This window comes from Anser anser (assembly GCF_964211835.1).
Source record: "Anser anser genome assembly, chromosome: 10".
Classification (NCBI taxonomy): Eukaryota; Metazoa; Chordata; class Aves; order Anseriformes; family Anatidae; genus Anser; species Anser anser.
The window spans coordinates 8864239-8882402 of NC_139730.1; the positions used below are offsets into that span (position 1 = coordinate 8864239).

The 18164-nt window shown below is 48.0% G+C and overlaps 1 protein-coding gene across 1 annotated transcript; it reads left to right on the top strand.

The window, feature by feature from the left end:
• The first annotated feature begins 1553 nt into the window (after positions 1-1553).
• On the top strand, positions 1554-18164 carry FAH (fumarylacetoacetate hydrolase). Its single transcript, XM_083850660.1, has 14 exons — positions 1554-1734; positions 4123-4233; positions 4829-4950; positions 5849-5898; positions 7248-7338; positions 7857-7954; positions 8213-8265; positions 9132-9231; positions 9972-10102; positions 10783-10858; positions 11438-11484; positions 12277-12378; positions 13373-13490; positions 17917-18164. Exons 1-14 carry the CDS (start codon positions 1654-1656, stop codon positions 17994-17996), a joined length of 1260 nt encoding a protein of 419 aa, XP_083706786.1. The 5' UTR covers positions 1554-1653; the 3' UTR covers positions 17997-18164.

Here is an 18164-nt window from a genome sequence, read left to right on the forward strand (position 1 = left end):
TAATGCCTTTACCACTGCCTGCTATGAAGCAACAACTCTTGTGGCCCTTGATTGTATGGTAGGAAATGTGACTGTGCCAAGAGGAAACTTGACTTGCAGTGTGGTGGCAATACTCAGCCTGGGTCAGCGTTAGGCAATTCTGTTTCTACACATCGTTCTCAAAGCAACCTAAAAAACTTTGTGGCCTGGTTTATCCAGATAGGAGTTAAGGATATATATCAGGACCATATCTTTCAATAAGCTTGCATTTGGACTGGAAATCCTTCTTTCCCTAACAATAAGAGTTGTGTCATCTTTGTTTGCTTTGGCATTGGCTCCATGTTATCATGGTGGTTGATCTGCCTCTCAATCTGGATAACCAGTAATGCTTTATATTTTGTCATCAGCTTGAGGTTAGCAGATGAACACTTTAATTAATACCAGCGTATTCACAGCACTACAAAACACTTGAATAAATCTGTTTTTTTCAAGATGCACGCAGTGTTTGGTACATGCTTCCAAGGTTTTGTTTTTTAGAGTAAAGTTATACGCGCAATTCCTATAAGCTTGGCACGAAACCTCTTCATTGTGTTAAACATTTTAAACAGTCATTGGAATGGAGTTGTACCTAAGATACTGCATTAGCTTACAGGAAATTTTACGGGAGTCAGTGCTAGGCGTTGTATTGTTTTAAATAAGACCCCATGCCAGACAGCACCATGTGAGCTTTCTTCTCCACGAGGGAAGAGCTGTCACAGATGGGTTGTTGTCAATGGTGTTGTGTGATCTTACACTGAATATCTGGCTCTACAGCTTGCTGCGTTTCTTCTAATGAGTCTTCTCTGCCAAAAAATAAAAAAAATTAAAAAGTTGAGCAGCAACTCAGTTCTTTGGCTTGGCAGTCGCAAGCCATCTAACTTTTTATTGAAAGGGGGTGGTCTTTGCTATTTAGTTTTAATTCCACAGATATTCCCTCATTGGTTTCTACTTTTCCTAAATATGGATGTCCTGTGGGTAGGAAAAAGCTGGGGCTGGGAGCAGAAAAAGGCAAAAAATCTACCTGTTGTTTTGTTGTTTGTACATGTTTTTAAGCAATGGGGGCTATCTGGGGAAAATAGGGCTTGGGTACTCCATTACAAAACTACTGTGCACGTGAAGTGCGGTTTCAGGTGCAAGTTGTGCAACTTTCTCGGGGTTGCAGGGCTCCTGGGAGAAGACCTGCTCCGTCTGGGTTGGATGTGGGCACCATCGTCACCCTGGCAGGTACGCAACCCACGGGAGGTAAACCAGCAGCGTGTCCCTGCGCTGACCACGCCAGCCGGAGCCGTCTGCTGGGATTCGGCCACCCGCAAGGATGCAGCCGGTAAAAGGCGGCCCTGGTTTCACGGAAGGGTTTATCAAGCAGGAAGAGCCTGTTTCTCGCCAGGAACAGTTACCAGCTGCTGACTCACGCAAACCTCTGGCACTAATTAACCACGGAGGCTGCCAGCAGGAGCAGGCAGAGGGGTGGGATGGAGACGGGGCTGCGATTGGTTTGGGGCCGAGGACGGAGGGTGGGATTTGGTGCTTCTGTGCTCCCCTTTGCGACATCTGGTGAGGTTCTTCCTAGGTAGGAGCACAGCAGCCTGGCAGGTTGGGGCTCTGGTTCGTAAGCAGGGACTGCTGGCGTTCAGCATGTCTTTCATCCAGGTAGATAAGGATTCAGATTTTCCTCTCCAAAATCTCCCTTATGGGGTTTTCTCCACTAAGGAGGAGGTGAGTAACAACATGCATTACACTGGGGCTGCTGTAATTGTTCGGAGCCTATGAGTAAGAGGAGAAATTCCCAGCAACCTGGGATAAGGAAAAACTTCACGGGCTGGGACATTGGTGCAGGCTTCCTGGTTTGAGAGCTGTAGCTGGCGTGTTGTCTTTTTGCTTAATGTGGTCATTTTTGTGACAACTTCCTTGAAATTGTGCAAAAGAAAGGGAAAGTGTTAATACTCCTGAAGAGTGTTTTGGCGAATACATCCTATAGTTTTTATGTGGTTTTAACTGTTGGTGTTTTGTTTGTTTGTTTTTGTAAAATCATTAAATCTGATCCTTTCACATCACTGTTTGCGCTGACTTTTTTTGAACTCAATTCCTCATTTTCTTTGTGACTGGATATAATTAAACCTTCACCCTCAAGAAGCTACGTTAAATATCTATTTCATCTGCCATTAACTCTGTAGCATCCAGTCCCATTTGCACAATATGAACTGGCATAGGGGGAAAAATGAATTCTGTCCCGAAATAGCTGTATTTTCAAGTGGGTGCCTTGTTCTGTTTTCTTTTAAGAGCCTGCTCTTCATCAGTTTGGTAGAGCTGGGTGCAGAAGCATTAAGCAGGGCACAAAGTGTGTCGTTTCCATCTCTGCAGCTGACCGGTTGTGGTTTATTGGGCGTAAGCATTGCAGCAATGAGTTAAATGTGCTAAAGTCCATAACTGCTATGCCCAAAGGCTACATCTTGAGCCAGCTTCAGGCCTTATATTTTATCCATCACATAAGAAAACATGGTTCAACCTTTTCCAAAGAAGGTGGCTCCTAGTTCCTGTGTGCTGAGCCCAGTTAGGCCGACTGCTGACCTCAGACCTGCAGACACCCGACCTGCCAGAGCCACTGAAATGTGCCCTGGAAAAGAGAGTGATTTCTGGGAAGGAAAAACTGGAGGATTGCTAACTGAAACGTTGTTATTATCTCCTGCTTGCTGCTGTCTCTGCTTATCAACACCATTTCAAAAAAGAATTTAAACCCAAAGATTGTGTTTTCTGATCTGGTATTTTCCCGAGATAAAATGAGATGGTTCGTTTAATCTCTTCATAGATGCATGTGTTGTTATCTAACAAGTTTGGATTATTTTTTCCACCTTTTCCAGTGACTGTTTGCTGAAGAAAACATCTTTGCTAAGATCTTATTAAAAGGCAGAAATTATTTGGGAAAATAATGTTTTAAAGGTGGCACAGTGTTCCAAGGATTTCAGGTTAAAGCAGTTGATGTAATTCCTGACTATCCCAGTTACAAATTAACCTGATGTGACCTTTAGAGTTTTCTGCAGGAATGTTTGCTGAATAAATACTTATTACCACATTTGGAAACTTGCTTAGAAATTAAAGACTAAAAAATAGGTTTAATAGCATGGATTTTCATCGATGATTTTCCCATTTTGTTATTCTGCTTTTCATAATGACTGTGACCAGTTTGTCTCTACTTGCTTAAAGGCACGAATAATTGAAATTTTGTCTTTGAACGCAGCAGCGTTTCTATAATTTCCACCCAGCTGTGGCAGAGCTGCAGTGGGACAGTCTGCGCTGCTCCGGCACCGGCACCACAGGCTCAGCACGCGCCTGGCGCGGGCCCTTCGAGGACAGCAGCAAATGAAGGCGGTCTTTGTTTGTCTGCGTGCATCTGGCAGGCAAATGCATCCACGGCAATCCTCCCATATGCACAGGAAGCTCTTCCTACACCAGGATCTACACCAGGGTTTGCCTTCAGGTGGTGGACTGCTGGTGTGCTGTGAGGATGCTCCAGGCAGGGTAGCCTCCTTCGACCTTATGCAGGGATAACGTGGCTGAGCAAGTTGCATGGCAGTGGAGCACAGAGCACCTTCTCTCACCTCAGGCGGAGCTGGGGTGTAGAAACACCTATTTCTTTCTAAAAATACTCACACAGGGATGAGATCAATCCTGCCCATTGCGTGTCTGTGCTGCAGGTCCCCACCTGAAGGAGAAATAGCATCTTCCTACCTCGCAACCTATTTCAAATACGTGAACTCATTCTGAAACATCTGTCATTAACGAGGAATGGGCAAATACTTCTGGAGCAGGAAAAGAAACCTCTTTATTGACCTCTCCTTCCCCCAAAAGGCCAGGATGAGGGGAATGTGCTCTTTCACCCCTGCAAGTCGGCGAGGAGTCTGTGTTGATGCTCTGCCTCCAAGCCTTAATGTTTTTAATCAGCCAGCCTTTTCTGCTAGCTGTCAGTAGCAAATGGCTGTGACATTGAGCCCCTGTCCCTGAGGGATCCAGCTCCCTGTGATCACTGCATTTCCCCATGCCCTCTTTGGAGGATTTTTGGGTACAAGCATAAATTCTTCTCTTCTCCCCGCTCTCATCGCTTTGCAGCCTCGGCACAGGATTGGGGTAGCGATTGGAGACCAGATTTTGGATCTCAGCGTCATCAAGCATCTGTTCAATGGACCAGCTCTTGCCAAACACCAACATGTCTTTGATCAGGTATTTATCACAGAGTCTGTTGTTTGACTTTCTGCATGCATTTTAGATATGTTCATGAGTTGTTAGCAATGAGCGATGAGATGTAGGCCATGAACTGTAAATGGTGGCTTTTACTCAGCACTGAAGCTCTGTTGGTCCAGTTTTAGCCTGGTGTAACTGTCAAATAGCAGCACGATGAAGCAATGCCACCCAAGTTTCGGGTGACGTGGAGGGGTGAAAGAGAAACATCCCAAATTAGCAAAATATTTCAGACCACCTTAAGGCCTTCTCCATCAGATCGGTTAGTACAGCGCAGAGCAGCACTAGCAGCTTTCCTTTTGAAACTTCAGCTTTGAATCCAAAGCAGAAACAGGAATCCAAATTTCCCAGAGTCTGGTGCTGGGGGGCATGTCTCTGTGGCAGAGCCCAGATTTGGGGCAAATTTCCCCTCACAGGGAACGTGGGCCTGTGCCATCGGTTGTGTTCTGCTCTGAAGGAGAACCCATCGCTGTGGAGGTGGCCAGGGCAGCGGGGGGATTTGGGACCTGAAGGGTGTTTTTACGAAACGAGGCACAGTCTATTATCTGCCTCCCCACTCCTCTCTGTCACCCGCCAGCCCACCCTCAACGCCTTCATGGGGCTGGGCCCCACGGCCTGGAGGGAAGCCCGGGCCCTGCTGCGGACGCTGCTGTCAGCCGCCGAGCCAACGCTGCGGGACAACGCGGGCCTGCGGAAACGGTGAGCAAGCGCCAGGCCCGAGGTGGCCAGGTGCCATCTGAGGGGGACTTAACCCGGCGTTGGGGCCTGCCGAGAGCTTCCCACTCCTCCTTATGTCGCTGGTTAATCCTCTCACCGCCCGCAGATCCGGGGCGTCAACCCCTGCTTGGGTACATGGAGATTACGCCCTGGGGTGTGCCCGGATCTGCTGCAACCCTACGGAGGGACGAGCTGGGCTCTTGGGCTCTGGGGACACCTGGGGCTCCACACACGCTGTGGCAACCACGGCCTCCACTCGGGAGGTGGCCTTGAGGCCTCCAGTCCATGCCTCCCAGCAGAGCTCTGTCTGCCCAGGCTGCGGCTCTGCTGCCAGGGGGACGCCCCCTCCGGCTGCCCCCCAGAAGCCGTCTCGCTTCGCCAAACCCCAGCCTGTTGGGGCAAAGTGGCTTGAGACACGTGGCAGTGCGTTGGTGCGGGAGGGGAGGGCAGGGCAGGGCACTCCTCCCTGTCCTGCTAGGTGGCACGCGTGCCAGGGAGCTGTTGAAGCTCTGCTTGCCACAGGGACCTTCCCTGCACACCCCCAGATCCACAAAACACAGCCTCACCCCTTCCTCGCCAAGGAGGGCAGAGGACAGAGCACGTTTCTGCAAAACAGCCTGCTCCTGCATCCATTTCTCACCTCCCTTGCCCACCGTGATGGGTGCCGCTTCAGTTGTAACCCTCTCCGTAGCAGCAGCCTGCGCAGTCTAAATTTTCCTGCATACCCCAAACTTGGAAAGGAATCACTGCAAGGTTTGGCAAAGCAAATCAAAGATGGAGCTTCTCAAGAGAAATGCTCAGTCCCTTACGTGCTTGTAAACCAGTTCAGGGTGAGAGCCTCAACTTTTCCGAGAGCTGAACTCTTTGTCTTTTATTTCAGAGCATTTGTACCTCAGGCTTCTGCTACCATGCACCTGCCAGCACACATCGGTAAGCGTCCCGGAGCCGCCGGCTGCTCGGTGCTGCCCTTTGCTCTTGCCCAGAGGAGCTGCTTTATGTCCAGATTACTCAGACAGATCATAGCTGCGACAGGGAGCGGGCTTTGTAGGAGCCAGAAGTAGATTATTGTATGTAATGAATGGTAGGTGCTGTCTGCGGCACAGGAATAGAAAAACCCAGGGAAGCTCAATAGCAGCCAGAAAATTCCTGGATTTTCACTAAATCAGGGTTGTCTGGTACCACAAAACTCTTGTCATCAGATTTTGCATCACCAAAGGCCTCTGTGATTAGAGCCAGGCAGGAAACACAAGTTCGATTTCAAACATTGACCCCATTTGTCATCAGAAAATAAGCCAGATCTTGCAAAATTTTGCAAGCCAGGTACTCAGGCACAGCCTCATAAACAAGCGCGAGTCCCTGCCGCCAGGCCGTCACCCTGCATCGCAGCCCACATCAGGCCGCAGACTGTTTTGGAGCGAGAAGCATCTTTGTGGTTTTGACAGAAATTTGTATTTGAACCAAAACCAGCTTGACCAAAATCACTGGAGGGATGTGACCAGCCCGGGATCGCGTGAGCTTGCCCATTCCCCTACCAAGCACTGCTTCAGTAGCATTTTGGCTCCCGCGGGGCGCAGCGGGGCTGTGGGACAGCCTGCCCTCTCCTGCAGGAACCGTGACACCTGCAAAAAGTGCCGGGCTGAATAGGCCCGTGCTTCCCCAGCAGACAGCTCGGTGAAGAATTGCAGGCTCCTAGCCCCCATACACGCCGCTAGTGAGAGCACGACCCTGGCAATATCCCCTTGCCAGCACCTTGCAGCTGTGCGTCATTTAGCTTCCCGCAGCGCTTCCGTCCTTGTGCTCCAGTCCTGCTTGTTCTGAGAGCGAGCATTGCCTGTATCCCCTGCTGGGGCTGCGAGATAGCGCACCGAGGCTGCAAGATAATGCAACGAGGCTGCAAATTAACGCACCGAGCCTGCAAATTAACGCCCCGAGCCTGCAAACGAACGCCAGGCCGCCGAGCTGCTCGCAGCGGCGGCAGCAGAGGGCAGCAGCCGCCCGCCCCGCGCCAGCCCCTGGGTTGTCTTCGCCGCCGGGTTTGGAAACCAAAAAACGAGCCGGTTTTGTCATCGTTTTCCAGGCGAACCACGTTAATCACCACTCTTATGCTATTCATCACAGCCCCGTAGTAATAATGTGAAATGCTGAATGGCCCCGCTTCACTCTCTGCATCCCCTCCTGCTCTTCTCATCACATACCGTGCGCTTTAGCCCCTGCGGATGATGGGCTTTCCCACCATTGAGCCATATATTTTTTTTTTTTTAATTTTTTTTTCCACGCAGGAGATTACACCGACTTCTACTCGTCACGACAACACGCCACCAACGTCGGGATCATGTTCCGGGGGAAGGAGAACGCGCTAATGCCCAACTGGTGGGTCACACAGGTGGTTCTCTGGGGCACTTTGTTTTGTATGCTCCTCTGTAGGTATAATACACATTTTTAAAGGTCTGGGTATTTCAGCAAAATACTGATTTCACAGTGGACAAGAAACTGTGAACTTTGAGAGTGTGTCAAGAGCTCAAGAAGAGAACCAAAAGCCCCGTTTCCCCAGCCTGTGCTGGTGCAGCAGCCGCACCAATAGCAATGCACACCTCTGGTTCAAGGGCAGATTTACCTAAGAAATTGTTCTACCATATGACAAGAAAACGGGGTTTAAGCTCCAAGGAACTTAGGGGAGCAGTGGCACAGGAGAAGCACAGATACATGGCTGCAGGACTGTGGTTTGTTCACATCTTTATTTCAGAGCACGGAAGGTGTAATTGTTCGTGCTCATCTATGCAGAGCTCAGGCGTCAGACTTCAGACCCCGAGGTGCCTCTGCCCCCAGAAGCTGCTCTGGGTGGTGATGCTCCCCGAACTAACCCATGCTCCGTGATGCTCTTTCACAAGGCTGCACTTACCCGTGGGTTATCACGGCCGGGCATCTTCCGTCGTGGTGTCTGGGACGCCTATCCGGAGACCTGTGGGACAAATGAGACCTGACAATGGTGAGACCATGGCAAGCTTTAAATGTGGCTTCTTACTCCTTACTTAACTTTTATTTTTCCTCCACATTGTACAGCAGTAGGGAGCAAGGGTTTGGGACATCCAGGCTGGGGTCAGGGCAGAGAGCAATGGAAAGCCCAGGGCTAAATCCATCTTATGTCTGCATGCCAGGCAGCACTGGCTGCTTCGTTTCTTCTGCATGATGCTTTCGTTGCCCTGTCTGCTTCCCTCTCATAAAGCACTCTTCCTTCTGCCCACAGATAAACCTCCAGTGTTCGGTGCTTGCAAGCGTCTGGATATTGAGTTAGAAATGGTAAGACAGGCTATTTGCCCTGCCATTGTAATAGAGAAACATTAAAGACAGGAAAGAAAAGGTAAATTCAGCTGCTTCTAAAATGAATGTCTTGAAGTCCATTCATTCATTTCATCTGATAGGTCTGTGTAGCAGGCAACAAAGAGTTCTGTGGTGGAAATCTTCCTGTCTGATGGCTGGAGGATGTTTTAGCTCATTCGGTGCTTTGCTAATTGAGCTTTCAGGCTGGAAACAGGTTGTCTGGCCAGACCTGAGCAACCTGGAAGCATGCGGCATGTTCTTCATATCAGGCACCACCGCCTGCTATCTGGCCAGCAGTTGCCTTTGCCCTGCAGCCAGGATCCTTTAGCAGACATGGGGATTTTAGGAGCCCAGACTGCCCGTGCCATGAATCCAGAGCAGAGGAAGCCGGGAATTGCTGCAAGTGCCATCCAAGCACCTCGCCCTGGATAAGAAGAGAAAACCTGTTCTGTGGGTGTTGGAACAAAACATCTTTGGGAAGTGCATTTTGTGGCTTAGCCTGGTCCTAAAGGAGAGCATTTTGTAGGATTGTTGTTTGTAATTTATACAATATATATCATCTGGATTGTGATTAGGGGAGACCATATTACTCCCATGTTTTGATGCAGTCAAGCCCTTGTTTAATGGCTGGCTCTTGGCAACACAACGCTCCCAAGCACTTCAAAGCTGCCAGCCTTAAGGAGGGGGTGAGAGAGGGAGTAGGCCACGTTCCTTGTCTAATTGTGTCTGGGAAATGATGCAGAATCACGTCCTGCCCAGCCTTGGTTGCTCACACATGTAACCGTCTGTATGGTAAAGATTTCCGATTTCAGAAACTTAATCAACGCTTTGCTTTTTAACTTCAGGCATTCTTTGTGGGACCTGGAAACAAGTACGGGGAGCCAATCCCTATCAGCAGAGCCCACGAGCACATCTTTGGGATGGTCCTTATGAACGACTGGAGTGGTAACCAGCACTGCGGGCATCTGCCTGGAGGGGGGATCACAGCATCGCGGGAAACCCTAGATATGGATAAAGGATGTATTTTAGTAACAGATTAGTGGGCTTGAAACCACTGTGTGTGATTGAAAGGGATCAAAATGAAACACTACCTGCATTTCTCTAGCTCTTTCTAAACCCATCTTTGATCAATCAGTAGAACCAGTGATTGCTGCCTAATGAAGATTTATTTACTTATGAAGGAGCTAATATCCATCTAGTTTCTTCTGAGCAGGGATGGAGCAGCCCTAAGGATGGTGATTTCATCAGAGGATTGATTTCAGTGTCAGGATTAGGGAAAGGATTTGACAATCACAAATCCCTCTCTCTGTTCAGAGATTTAAGCAGACAAAAGCATTGTTATCGAGGTGAAATTAGCCCTATGACTGGCACGGACCCCTGGCTGGGTGTCAAAGCATTAACTAAACTGGGGAAGAAAATGTGGTTATCTGAGGACGGTCTGGCTATTTTAATTATCCCTGCCTTTTCTTCCTAATCTGGCCAGTCTGGGAAATATGGTTTCAGGGTCAGAAAGAGATGGATTTTAATCAGGGTTTGGGCACAATGGCTGGAAATGGGTGGTGATGACATTTCCAAGTCCATGCAGCTGGTTCTGTAGCTGTGCAGAGAGCTGTGTCTTCAACCAATGTGAAAGTTCACAACAATTACTGTGTTTAATGGCATTCCTTTCAATTTTCCCTTCCTAGCTCGCGACATCCAGAAATGGGAATACGTTCCTCTGGGCCCGTTCCTGAGCAAGAGCTTTGGCACAACCATCTCGCCTTGGGTTGTCACCATGGAAGCTCTCATGCCATTTGTGCTGCCCAACCCTGCCCAGGTTAGCAAGGGGAAGACTTGAAACTTTGAAGAGTTTACAAGCATGATCCTGCTTCCAAATACACGGAGAAACCTTGAGATCTTTGAGTCAAATGTTGATTGATGTCACTGGCATGGCCACATGGCACCCTGACTGCCATTCTGCCTACTCAAGCAGGGCAGAAAAATCATCTCCTTCAAAACATCTTGAAAATAAACTGATCAGAGAACTTCTTGGTAGTGCTTAGCATCCAAGAAGCAGTAGAGAGAGAGAGAGTGGACTCATTCCAAAACACTTTGTTCAAATGTTTCCGGTTGTCTGTGTTATGTAGGTGTTTAGTTAAAATGGAAAAAGATAATGAAGGTCTCACAGAGAATTTGCCATCTTCTCTGTGCAGGCAGAGAACAAAGTTGTGCCAGCAGCATATTTGTTTTAGATTAACATCCATGCCATAGCGATGGAGAGGGATTTTGGAGCCCAAGTGCAAAAGAGGGAATCTGGATCTGTGGATATCACATCAGCTCAGAAAGGTCTTTAAAAACATGTGCATGGGAGCAAGAAAAGCAATAATCTGAACAGTAATAGTGGTAAAGTAAATGGAGCGTGCAGCACAGCCTGCATAAACAAAAAGTCACCGGGACGGCTCATGGAATTTTTCCTTTCTGCTTGTTTAGACTGACATGCCTTTTATATGTTATTAGGATCCCAAGCCACTTCCCTACCTTCAGGATGAAGAACCCTACACTTTCGACATCAATCTCTTTGTTGCCATTAAAGGTACGGCAAAGCTGAGCGAGTTATAAAGCTGAAATTGCCAATTAAGGACTGCAGGACCCACCGGGTACTTCAGACAATTTGCTCTTGGCTCTGCAGTGCTCCTTTTTGCCTCTGTCAGGGAAAGAAGGAAGCTCCTTGTGCTCCCCATTGGCCATGCAGCGATGCACCAAGGAGGGAATGCTGCCCACCCGGGGCTTGCAGATGATCAGCTCATGAGGAGGAGGGTCCCTACGGGGGCTGCCTGCAGGGCATGGAAGGAGCAGCTGTCCACGACTGTCAGATTTAAGCCCAGCACAGCCCCCAGCTAATGGCCCTGCTGAGCAGGAGGTCTAGTTGCTGCTCCTGTAGTAGAGTAGAGAATAGGAAATGGGTAGCTTGATGTTACCCTGGTGCCAGCCACACGCTTGTTTTCTGTGAAATGCTGGCCTTCATAAGGGAATGGAAAATGTTATTGCTTCTTTGCTGCAAGGGATCGCAGTGATAAAAGAAGTCATCCATCTGTAAAATGAAAAGACTCTAGCATCAGTCATCCAACACAAACGAGTTGTTTTCCCGTTTCTTATTTTTTATTTTCCTCAGGAGAAGGAATGAGCACGCCAACTACTATATGCAGATCCAATTTCAAGGTAAGACCCCGGTCTCTTGCCTCTGCTGGAAATCTTGCTGATGCCATCAGCTCCAGTTTGGTGCCTGAGCACTGAAAAAAGGAGCAGCTCCTCCTGCTGCTCGGCTTAGGATTCAGGCAAAGGCAATTGCCTCTTGCTGTGCCGAGGTGGAAGAGAGCCTCATGGTCACAGCTGGTAATTTCCACATGGACACAGCTGCAAGCCCGGGGCTGTCCTGGATGCTGCATGGGCAGGGTGGTTGGTGGCTGTGGCAGTGTGGGCTGATGGGGACATGGTAAGCCAGGGGGCGCGTGGACCAGCTGCAGCACGACTCAGTCAATTTTGTATTCGCACGTGGTTCTGTGCATCTCTAGCAATTACCTTAATCAGTAAATCAGTAGTCAGCAAATCAACAATTAGGAAATTTTTCTGTGAACCTACTGGGCCTGACCATGGATCCTGTTATAGCAATGCTGGCCTTAAAGAGAAAGAAAAGGGGAATTGACATCTAATTGAAAGAGGAGAGATTTTAAGGGATAAAATTACAAGTTAAAGTCTGAATTTCGTATGTACATAACAGCTCCTTGTCATCATTTAGAAAGCAATCAGCCAGGCCACAGTAACTATTGAAATTAGAGCACGAAGTAGCTGTGGATGTTACTTTTAGGCTGCTGAAGGTTCCTCATTAAATAAGGGAATTTCTTCAGGGACAGTCTGTTCAGCATCATCCAGAGAATGCAATACCTCCTGCACAGGCATGCGAGAGGTTTGTCCTTCATTGCTTTAGCCTCCTCCTCCTCCTCCCTCCTGCAGCACATGTACTGGACCATGAAGCAGCAGCTGGCTCACCATTCGATCAACGGGTGCAACCTCAGGCCTGGCGACCTCCTGGCATCAGGAACCATCAGTGGGCCCGTGAGTGTTCAAATACCGATAGCCACGGTTACCTGGTCAGTAGTCCAAAACCGACTGAGCAAGGCTTTGGGTCAAAGTCCTATTCGGATTGAGCAGCCATGAAAATGCTTGCAGTTCCTTTCCAGGCATTTTGTGCTAATGGTTTTGCAACCCCAAAATCACACTGAGAGATGTTTTTAAATTGTTTGTTGTTGTTTTTAATCTCTCCTGTGTTCCTTTCCCTAAGAACTATTTAACTCTAGATGCAAATTAATTTCTGTGTATAAGCATCCACACAAGCCTATTTTTGCTTTATGACATGCAGCTTTTAAAATTATGATTATTTGTGAAGATAATATTAAAGGTGCATGGGCATAGCTTGTAGATTTTCTAATACTACATATATGGACCTAACTTCACAAGCTATTATTCTCCTTGTACAGACAGTTGTTGCAATATCTGAGTAAGGTATTGGCACTTGCTGAAACATCAAATATAAATGCTCTTCACACTGTCTGGAAGACAGCTTCAGGGAAGTGGTTTCCAGACAGGGTTACCTGTACTTCCATTCTGAGCACTCCTGAAGTGCTTTCTGCTTCCTCTAACTCATTGCACTGCAGATTGACATTGAAGATGTACAAACCTTTGCCAGCTTTGCGCTTCTGAAGAACAAAATGTAAATAAAACTGTGAACCACGGCTACATGAAAGCACTGGATTTGCAGGAGTGCCCTATATTTGTTTCCCTTCTTGCTGTAGCAGGCTCAAACTTCTCTTAAAGGGTTTAGGACTATTTTAAACAGAGCAGATAAAGTCTGGAAGGCACGGCTGCTTACAGTGAGCAAGACATTAAAATGTGAAGGCAAAACAATAAGACAGTGTATCAATGAATCAAATTAACAGCAGAAGCCCATTCTATATTTTTATGTATTTCTGAATCTACCTTCAGCAGCAAGTAGCTCAGCAGTGGGACAGGTGCTAAAGAGCTGTTTATTTGTTGATAACTTTTGCTGCAGGAACCTGAGAGCTTTGGCTCCATGCTGGAGCTGTCTTGGAACGGGACAAAAGAAATCCCCCTTGGCAGTGGACAGTCTCGTAAATTCCTGCAGGATGGAGACGAAATCATTTTAACAGGTAATGGCCAAGCTCCTGCTCTTACACTGTACCTAAGAGATGTTTCCAGATGTTGATGGCAGTGGCACAAGCCCCTGGCAAGGACACAGGCAGTGCTCTACGTGCCTGCCGTGCAGCCCCAGCTGTTTCCATCCCACCTACCACCAGGTAAAAGGAGGCAGATAGAAATTTCCCTGTAATAAATGCTTTCTGGGTTAGTTTATTTGTTTTGTTAAATGAGTGAATGACCTTGCTATGCCTCTGTGTGAGTGCTAATGGGATGCTGGGGTCGGTTTGCCTTTATGGGTTGAAATACCCTGGGACTAGCATTATCTGATAAATTGTTGCCACCATGGTCTGAGTTTACAAATCTTGGCAAATCTTGAAAGAAGTCATTTTGCAAATAATATTTAATTGGCGACATATGCATATCCAATTAAATGGGTTGCAAATTCAATATGTGGGAAGTAGCATGAAGCCTGCTAGAACAGCTGACCAGGTCCCCTCAGAAAAGGGATGCGCTTGAGAACTCTTTCATACTCGGCCATGGTTTTAATTTTCATTTTGAGAAACCAAGGATTTTATGCATTAAAATCTAACATGGCCGTTTGTGATCCAGATCCCACTCCTACCTCTTTTTAATCCACAGTCCAGTGCAAGACAAATCTATTTTTCCTTTCCTCTCATCTTGACAACCCCGTTATGGCTTTGAGGTGGCAAACAGTTGGCAAGAACAGTCATGTGAAACTTTTATTCAAAAGTCTTGCTACGTCGCCTAATGAATTTTTAGAGAATATCTGCTGGGATTTTGTGCATCAGCAGCTCCCACTCTGAGGCCCAGCCAGTAACACGCCTGGCTCTGAAGTGACAAGAAAACATTTACAAATGTGATGTAGGACAGAGAAAATGTGAGTGACTAATGCCTATGCAGTAACTCGAAGGATGTGAAAGCGTGATGTAGTATGTGTTCACAGGTCTTTGCCTACTTAATCCAGCCCACATGGTAATAAGAATAGATGGGATTTGTCAATAGAGGCATTGCCATATGCCTGCATCTCCTAGTGCTGGTGTTTGCAAAAGCACGGGCTACTTTGTTTTCTTTCTGCACTGCAAGGCATTTACTTCACACCCCTTAGTATCTCCATTTAAACTTTTTAACTCCCCAAGCAGTGATCCAGATGCCAACGCTAAGCCTCACAGCAGGATGCAATTGGCGAAATAAGATTGTGGCATGTGCTGCAAGCTATGATGGCCTGATCTAGTTAATGCAGGTAAAATCAAAGGTCCTTTACCTAGCCGTATTTCTACCACAGAGGTGTTTAATTGGAGAAAACCCAACATGGTAAAGCACAAGCACATCTAAGCAAAACATGAGCCTGAAGTTATGCAGGACACATGTTGGAGCAGTGTTCATGGCAATGCTGAAATGGATGAAGTGACAAAATCCAGCAGCACGCACGTAGGTGCACACCACACAGTCCGCAGCACCTCCCCTCTGAGATACTCAGCATGAGGAAGAAGAGGGTTTGCACACAGTAATGGCCACTGGGCCTGCCCATCTGGTCATATATAAGCTACATATATATGCTGGTTGAATGGCTGGGGTTTTGTTTGTTTGTTTGTTTTAGGGTGAAATATCAGAGTTATGTTGTGCTAAAACTTTCGGAAGAGCACTGCCCCACTGTCCTAGCTCTTTGCCAGGGCTTGGCTGGCTCTGATCACCCTCAGCCGAGGCAGGAGGTGATAGGAACTAGGAACACTGCAAACCAGCTTGGGGTAAATGACTGCCAGACACATGCTGTATTTAGCTTTTAGAAACTAGTCAAAACGCACAAAACTTTCCCACACAACTCCTTGCTGGAAAACAGCTTTTTTTTGTGCTGTAGTTATCACTCACCATGTATCGGAGTGGTGGTTATGGGCTATTCTTGGCCAAGACTTTCAGGAATTTTGCCAAAGCAGTCTAAAAATTCTCGTTCTTTCAGAAACATTTTAAACAAAAAGCAAGGACCTTTCTGCGGAGAAAAATAAGTATGGCTGCATTCCAGTCTGCCAGCAATGGCTGTGCGAGCTGTCCCGGTGGGGCCGCAGCCCCAGTGCCTCCTGTCTGGCAGCCCCAATATGAGGTTTGAGTTTCTGTGAGGTGCTGCCAGCTTTCCATAGCAAGGTGCTGAGACAGCTGGAGACTGAGATGTGCTGGAGGGAGATGGAGACAGAGGTACCAAGGAGTCCCTGGTACCTCTGACATACTTCAGCCCTCAAACAAGCCTTTGGATATTCATGCTGCAGTGTGTAGATGTCTGACGCTGCCGTCCATTGCCCTCTAGAGGTGCAGGTCTCTCTCAAGTAGCTATGCCAGAAACCCTAAATTAGGGTACAGTTAGGTGTATGAATGTCCCTTTGGAGTTCCATGCTGACATCCTGATCTGCAATGAGCACCTTGCGGTTTGGGAGCTGCTGGCACATGGTGTCCAGCTGAGGGACAATGGGACTAGACTGTAACCCATGTTGACCTTCATGCCCAGAGCAAGAATCCTGAATGCCTTTTGGTATGATGACATTGCTGCTAACCTGGGTGAAGGCACCGCTGCCCCAGGAGGACGGTCTCACATCAAGCAGCCTGCTGTGCTGTTTCAAACCAGCTGCAGCTTGTGGTGATGGGGGCATCACGCCATTTACGAGAGCCATGTGCTGCTGGGACTGCCTGCTGGGACGGCTTGGGATGTGCTCCTATTTAGTGATGTATGGCAGATCCAGCACCTTAGGGCACCCCTGAGGCAGGGCTGCTGCTATTGCATCCTCTCCCCAGGCAGCACCACTAGCTTTTGCCAAGTGCCCAGCCCATAACTCCTTGTCTCCCATTTCAACTTTGTGTTTTTGCTCACTTTCATCTCTTCTCCCCTCGTGGGAACCATTTCAGCGCCCTACCGCACAAAATGAGAGAAATACTCTGTTCCAAAAAGTACGTCTTGGGGAGGGAGCCCTGTTAGCGGTGGCTCTCTGAGGGCGTGCAGCAGCCGGCTGCACAAACCTCACCGCAGCTCCTTGGCACGCTGCTCCGGCCGACACTGCCGGCAGCACAGAGCTGGCTTTGTGAAATGTGCCGCTCCTTGGCGCTGCTCTAAATCACAGTTGACAGCAGGGATAACTAAACTGGACTGAAATAATAAGCCAGTGCTCAAAGGAAAGCTGGCAATGGAGCCTGATGAGAAAAATGGAAAGTGAGCTGAGCCTCAAAGCAAGCATCTTACTCCGGTAATGTTGAGGATTGAGGATGGCCCAGCAGATACTGGGAGGATGTCTGCAGGCCGCCTGTTATACAGGTACTTACAGACACTGCTGTCCTCGGGAAAACTTCATCTCTGCCTGGCCGTGACAGCAGCGCTGGTGGGCTGGTGCTGGCAGGGTCTGTCCTGCTGCAGCCTGAGCCCACCCCATCCTCCTCTTCCTCCCCTGACTCCCCTGCGGGTGGGGATCGAGGGTTGAGCTCTGTTGTTTTCACATCCCTCCCAGCTTCTCAAAGGCAGCTGGCTTTTATCACAGGCGGCGAAGATGATGTGTTCCATTATTTTAGGAAACCCATCTCTAACTATGAAATCAGCACAGCATATGCCACTTGTGTCCTTCCTTTGATCAGCCGTTGCTAGCGGAGAGCTGCAGTAGGTCTCCTCGGCTGCTTCTTCCCAAAATAGTCTTCCCAGATGGGCCGGGAGCCCCTTGCTGTGTCCGCTCCCCTCCTTCCCCTGCAGCTGTGCTGTGGATGCTGGGTTGGCCCATGGCAGCAAGGGCTGCAGTGGCACCTGTGTCACCGTGTCACCTCTCCCATAGGTCTGCGCCCTCCTGCAGAGGGACATGTCATCACAGACCGGTAGCTTCAGCAGCAGCCAGCTCACTTGTGGCGTCTGTCTGCACAACAGAGGATAATCGGATATTTTGTGTTAGTTGCTGAGTTTCTCGTGGAACTATGCTGCTTTATTTAGGTGATGTCATTTGGGGGCTTTTAATGACTGTCCCTCTGGTTCTAAGCACCCTGATGTCCCATGAGTAGTCCCAGTGCTGCAGAGAGAGAACCCAGGTTTATTTTAGTATTTTCAAGGCTGAGCCAGCCACAAATCAGCTTAGATTGATGATGCTGCAGGTTGGGTTTGAAAACAAGAATATTGCACATCTTGTTTGTTCTTTGATCATATTCACTGAACTTGTATATTGCTGTGTTTCACTTTTTTTTTTTTTTAAACAGTCCTGGCCTATTTGAACTTTTTTCCACCATTGCATTTCTGAAAGTTTTTGTCAGTCAAACTTTAAGAATGCTGTACTCTTAACCTCAAATATCCACCTGAGGATACTTCTACTCAATTTTGGTCTCTTTGTATCTTTATATACTTTAATTCTTGGTAAAACCCTGCTGTCCTCACTCCACAACCTGTCCCTTCTTTTTCGGCACCAGGTTACTGCCAGGGCAGCGGCTACCGCGTGGGGTTCGGCCAGTGCTCAGGAAAAATCCTTCCAGCCATCTCAGGTCCGTGATGACTGCTGTAAGGTGGTGTCCGAGGAGGAAGAGAAGAAGGAGGAGGAGGAGAGAAGGAGGACCCCCCCCCCCCCAATAGACATGCGACTTTACTCAGATTTATTATTTTTATATGAGCAATTGGAATCTTACTGTTTTTAATTATCAATAAATATCTTCAAGATGAA